General features: G+C 54.1%; 1 protein-coding gene across 1 annotated transcript; it reads right to left on the bottom strand.

Annotated features, from left to right (window-relative positions):
• Nucleotides 1–2,581: 2,581 nt before the first annotated feature.
• On the bottom strand, nucleotides 2,582–4,478 carry TRAPPC5 (trafficking protein particle complex 5). Its single transcript, XM_006868859.1, has 2 exons — nucleotides 4,447–4,478; nucleotides 2,582–3,203 (listed from the first exon to the last, which is right to left on the bottom strand). The coding sequence occupies exon 2, from the start codon at nucleotides 3,183–3,185 to the stop codon at nucleotides 2,619–2,621; it is 567 nt and encodes a 188-aa protein (XP_006868921.1). The 5' UTR covers nucleotides 3,186–3,203; nucleotides 4,447–4,478; the 3' UTR covers nucleotides 2,582–2,618.
• Nucleotides 4,479–5,811: the final 1,333 nt, after the last annotated feature.

The following is a 5,811-nucleotide window of genomic DNA, read 5'->3' as shown; positions in this document are numbered from 1 at the left end:
CCCTTCCTTGTAGGATGTTTTGCAGGCCAGACTGGTTTAGCCAGTGCTGCAGGCGTTAACTTTGGAGTCCTGGTGTGGTGCTGTGGGTTATAAAACACTGGACTGTAAGATCAGTTTGAATTCAAGGTCGGTGGGTCAAACTCATCAACTACTCCTTAGAAACCCTATTGCATGTTGTTGTTAAGTGCCGTGGAGTCGATTCCGACCCATAGTGACCCTATATAGGGTCTCCAAGGAGGAGCTGATGAGCTTGAACCTTCGACGTTGCAGTTCAAACGACTTTGCAAGCTGACATATTAGCCCACAGGTCCCTATAAGTCGTAACAGACTTCCAAGGCACTTAACAACAGGTCTAACTTTGGAGTGGTTGTAGGATAAGCACTCTACCACAAGGTCAGTTTGAACCACAAGGTCAGCTGTTCAAAACCACCTTGAAAACTCCTTGAAAACTAATACAGGGTCACTATGGGTCGGAACTGACTCAACAAGTGCTTAACAGGCATAACTTTAAAGGACTACCTTCTGCTGGGGAAGTGGAGAACACAGCCCCTTGGAAGGGTTTGAACCGGGGTATCAAAAAACCACCCATGCTAGACATCCGAGAAAAATTTGTCTGCAACTTTGCGACAGAATCCATCTTGAAGAAATGCCCAATTAATATGACCACTCCTAAACAGATCACTTCCCAGAAATTATCACCTCCCCTTATGATTAAACACGATGCCTTTTCCCACCTAAAGCCAGAAGTCAGGGGTCAGCATGGGTCATGCACTTGTTGTATTAAATTCTCCGTCTCTGCTTATAAGCCTTTTTCCTACAATAAACCTGTACTTGTGTGGACACCGCCCTCCCCACCCCCGCCTGAGTATTTTTAATCAGAAGGCAAGAGCTCTTTCTCAGGGCAGAGGTGCAATTAGTCTTCCTGGTAAACACGTTTGCCACAAATCCACCTCCCTAAGTCAGCACAACACCCTGCACCCTGCGCCCCAGCCCAGCTCCTCTGGACCTCACTTCTCTCCCGAGTCTGGCATTCCACACCTATTTCTTACTCGCATGCAGTGAGCAACATTACAGGTGCTCTGTGCATTTATCTGGATGATGCCCCCTTTGCAATGTGCTGAAGCCCAGTTACTCTGTACTTTCCAGCTTTCCAGTATAGCCCAATCTACCATCACCGCAGGTGGAGATGGCTGAAACTGCCCCGCACTCCCCAGGATGTTGTTAAGTGACATGCAGTCGGGCCCAATTCCTGTGGATCCTACACGAGAGTTCTGAAGGTGGGTTTGAAAGACTGACCTGTGGTTAGTAGTCCAGCGCTCTACAGCACCACACCAGGACACCACGTGCACGTGTTTAAATCGTGAATTCAAAAATTAAAAAAGCCCAAAGCACCAAGATGAGTTAGGCTGCGAACCTCAAGATCAGCAGTTCGAAACTACCAGTGGTTCCACAGGAGAAAGATGAGGCTTTCTGCTCCTGCAAAGATTTATAGCCTTGGAAACCCTATGCAGGGTCGCTATGAGTTGGAACCAACTCCACTGCAGCACTTTAACAACAAAGCACTGAGATGATACCAGATTCAGCCTAGCCTGTCCTCTTGGACAATCAGAGCCTCAGAGTGGGGGTTTTTCAAGTGTGGTCTCGGGAATATGAGTAGCTCCTGAGGAGCTAGTTGTTGATAAGTGTATTTGACTCGGTTCCGACCCATAGCAACCCTGTATAGGGTTTCTGAGGAGCAGGTGGTGAGCTTGAACTGCCGACCTTGCAGTTCAAACAGTTTTGCAGTCTAGTGCATTAACCCACAGCGCCACATCAGGACTCCTGGGGGGACCAGTAGGCGAGGTTAATTCTGGGATCACCACAGCCCTGGAGAATCGGTAACACTGGGGCTGGGGTTGGGGCCCAGCCATCAGTGTTTTGGGAGCCCGCTAGGCCTTGCGGACAGTCATTTGGGAACCCTAGCCACAGAGCTCAAACTAAGGTCCCCAGGAGATGCCTGGGGCTCATGCTGAAATGCGGAGGCTGTGTGTGGCTGGAGCAGCACCCGCTGAGCAGCACAGACCGACTGCGGCAGCCTTCAGTGCAGGAGTGGGGTAGACTTATTTACAATGTGTCCTTGGGTCTGCTGAGTGGTGCCAACAGACAGCACTCCGATGCTAACCAGACCTCAGAGGTTTGACATCAGCCAGGCCTGGCGATATCCCTCAGCAACCTCTGAAAGCCTTCAGGAGCACGGTTCATTTCTGACACGCCTGGGGACTCCATGAATCAGAGCTGCCTCCCAAGCAGCTGGATTTCCGGGAATGTTCAGGGCCCTGGTCTATAGGAGTCTATCTCGGGATGATTCCCACCTGCCCCACGCCCACGCGAGCCCAAAGGCGGCTTCCAACTGTGATTCCAGAAGGTGCCAGTGGTCTCCCTACCCCGACCAGCAGCTTGGACGGTCACCTCCCCATTGCTTCCCCACCCGCCCAGTTGCCCAGCCCCATTGTATTATAAGTATGTTTGGGCCTGGGCCTCCCTCACAAACCTGGGGACAGGGCCTCATGTCTGAGATTCCCACACAAGACACAAAACACACTGGGGAAGGGAGCTCAGCATCCTTTATCTCCTGCAGGTCAGCGGCCCTCCAGGGCTCGGTCTCGGGCGATGACTGCTTCCTCAAACTTGATCATGAGCGTGGTACCCTTGTGCCAATGCGCCGTGACCTTGGCAGGGAAGCCACTGTGCGTGAGCACCGCCTCCACGATGCCCGCCGTGAAGCTAGCGCAGTTGAGTGTGCTGTTCTCCTTGGGCACTGAGATGTAGGTGTTGATGAGCGGCTCGCGCTCGATGATGTAGAAAGTGCGCGCATCGTCGTTGGCCTGTTCCAGCTTGTCCGCCTCCTTGCCGAAGAGTGCCTTCCACACAGCGCCCTTGACGAAGAGCAGCGCGCCCAGCACCTTGGTCTCCCGCCGGGCACCCTTTTCACGTGCCACCAACGCATCCAGCACGCGGGCACCCACCTGGCGGCCCAGTGCGGCCAGGCGCGCCTGTAGCTCGGCCACGGAGAAGACGCGACTCTGACAGTGCTGCACCAGCTCGGAGAAGAGCAGAGCGAAAGCGCTCAGACTCACTTCGGTGCGCGGTCGCACTAGCGCCCGCTCTAGCAGGGCCGACTTCCCGCGCGTGAAGCGCGCCTCCATGGCGCTGCCCTGCTGGGACTAGGAAGAAACACAGGTGTCAGGGGCCATGAAGAGGGGCCCCAGAGGGGAGGTCAGGGAAAGGAGGCTGGAAGGGGCGCTGTAATACACCCCCGTCCACAAGAAAAGAGGCTGCCCCACCTGCGCAACTAACCAACAAGAATAAACAAGTGGGGGAACTCTGGTAACCATCCCAACCTTCGCACCTGGGGGGGGGTTTCCGGAGGTCTTCAAGCCTTCTCCACCATGGGTGAGAGTAACTAAAGATCTGATTAGGGATGAGGAGGGGAGGTATCAGAACCAAGGCAAGAAAGGGAAATGATTGGAGAACCTTGAGGGGGCACAGAGACAGGCAAGCGGAAGAAACAGAAGGGAGGAGGGTGGAGTCAAGACCAACAGCCAAGAGGGTTCCGAGTTACCTGGGGCAGGCCTCCCAATCCTGCGCCCTCGGGTAGCACCAATTTGCCATTCATAAAACGTGCCCCCTTTGCTACGTGGGTGAGCCTGGGCTCAAATAAATACTGGAAAAAGGGCTCAGAGCAGGTCTTTTATTCCCATGTTCTACAGAAAGGGAATGGGAGGATGGAAAATTAAAGGCATGGGGAGAGCTGTCAGAGCCAGAGTTTGGGGAAGCCAGGAGAGGGCGCTGTGATTCCCCCTTGTTAACAGAAGACAACGCTGTCCGTGGGGAAAGAAAGAGGTTTAGGCGGTGGATGGAAAAGACCCCCGAGGCTGGGGCTGGCAGAGGGTGGAGGATCGCAGGGGCGCTGAGAACAGACCCCTCGTCACCCACTAGGGCGCCAGGAGTCCCGCCATGGGTGGGATGGGAAGGGAAGGGGCGCAGAGACGGAATCAGAAGCGAGAGCGGTCTGGGGTTGCTGCCGGGGAAACCAGGGGTTCTGGGGGGTAGCGCACCACGGAAGGACCCAGAGCGCGCGACGGGCGAGTGTTGAGAGCCCCTCCCTGGGATACGATGGGGGTGCGTTAGCTGAGCGGAAAGGACCCCAGGGCCCCAGGGGCAGCGAGACCCCTGCCCTGGCGTGGAACCCGTAGAAGGGCCAGAGAGAAGCCCACCGCCCTCGCGGCTCCCCAGGGTCGGCCGAACCGGGAAGACTGAAGCTCGAGGACGTCAAAATCCTGGCACAGAGCCCAAAAGCCTGCGGTGGGAATGGTGGTGATGGTGACACGGCACGAACGAGGCAGGGCGCGAATAGGGGTCGCGGACGAGTGGAGACTTACCGGGAGCTACGAGCCTCGGTTCCACCGCGCTGCTTTACGGCACTGCAAAAGGCCCTGTGTGCGCAGGCGCGGCGGTGGAACGGCCTTGTGGGCGGTGTAAACGCGGTGTTTCTCGGAACGGCCGCGTGGGGGCGCGCGTGCCAGTGTTCTGCCCACGGCTAAGCCCGCTGTTCTCGGCGGCCAGCGGCCTCACTGGTCAGGGTTGACCCACGCTAAGGGCAGTAGCACACTTGTTCACCTAACCAGGAGCACACGGATGCATTTGGGCGCACGCCCTCTTGTCTCAGGGCCAGATGTTCTCTTGGTTACCTGACCAGGAGGCATGAATGACCAGGAGAGCACATTTTCTTAGGGGCACACACAATCCATGAGTTTTGGGCATAGTTATACGAGTATGGACACATACTTAATAGTAGTAGTTAGTAGTTAGTGGCTAACTGCCATCGAGTCAGATCCGACTCATAGCGACCATGTATGGGGTTTCTGAGGAGTGGCTGGTGGGTTTGAACCACCAATCTTGAGGGTCCATTGCTTTATCCCATAGTGCCCCACCAGGACTCCATGCTTAGGGCACATATATACTTATGGTCACACATTCAGCACAATCACACCCATGGGTAAATATTGAACAAAAACAAGCAAATCCACTCCTATGAGTCGATTCCGACTCATAGCAACCCTATATCTGCTTCCCAAGCCTGTAAATCTTTACAGGAGCAGCCAGCCTCCTCTTCCTTGCTCATGAGCAGCTCAATGTCTAACCCTCAGCGCCACTAGGCTTCTCTCTCTAGTGTAGTGGGTTACGTGTTGGGCTGCCAATTCCAATCCAACAGATGCTCTGCAGTAGAAAGATGAGGCTTTCTGCTCCTTTAAAGATTTACAGGAGCTCTGGTAGCATAGTCACGCTGTCAACTTCAAGGTCAACAGTTCAAAACTACCAGCGGCTCCTCAGGAGAAAGATGAGGCATTCTGCTCCTGTAAAGATTTACAGCCTAAGAAACCCTGTGCAGGGTATGAGTTGGAACTGACACCACAGTACTTAACAACAACAAAGATTTACAGCTTTGAAAACTCCACAGAGGGTCACTATGAGTCAGAACCAACTCCAGGGCACTTAACCATTACCATATATTAGTACTCCTGGCATGCTGACATGACACGATAAAATATGCAGTGGGCCTCAAGGTCAGTTTGAAGGGAAAGGTTGGCAGTTCAAACCCACCAGCTGCTCCTTGGGAACCCTATATGGGGTCGTTATGAGTCGGAACCAACTTAATGTTGGTGCTGTTAAATGCCATCAAGTCTGTACCAACTCGTAGCGACCCTATGTCCAACAGAGTGAAACACTGCCTGGTCCTGTGCCAACCTCACAATTGTTGCCACACTTGAG

This window comes from Chrysochloris asiatica, unplaced genomic scaffold (assembly GCF_000296735.1).
Source record: "Chrysochloris asiatica unplaced genomic scaffold, ChrAsi1.0 scaffold00125, whole genome shotgun sequence".
Lineage (NCBI taxonomy): Eukaryota > Metazoa > Chordata > Mammalia > Afrosoricida > Chrysochloridae > Chrysochloris > Chrysochloris asiatica.
Note: the sequence above shows the minus strand (reverse complement) of the source record. Positions and strands in the feature narration are given on the sequence as shown.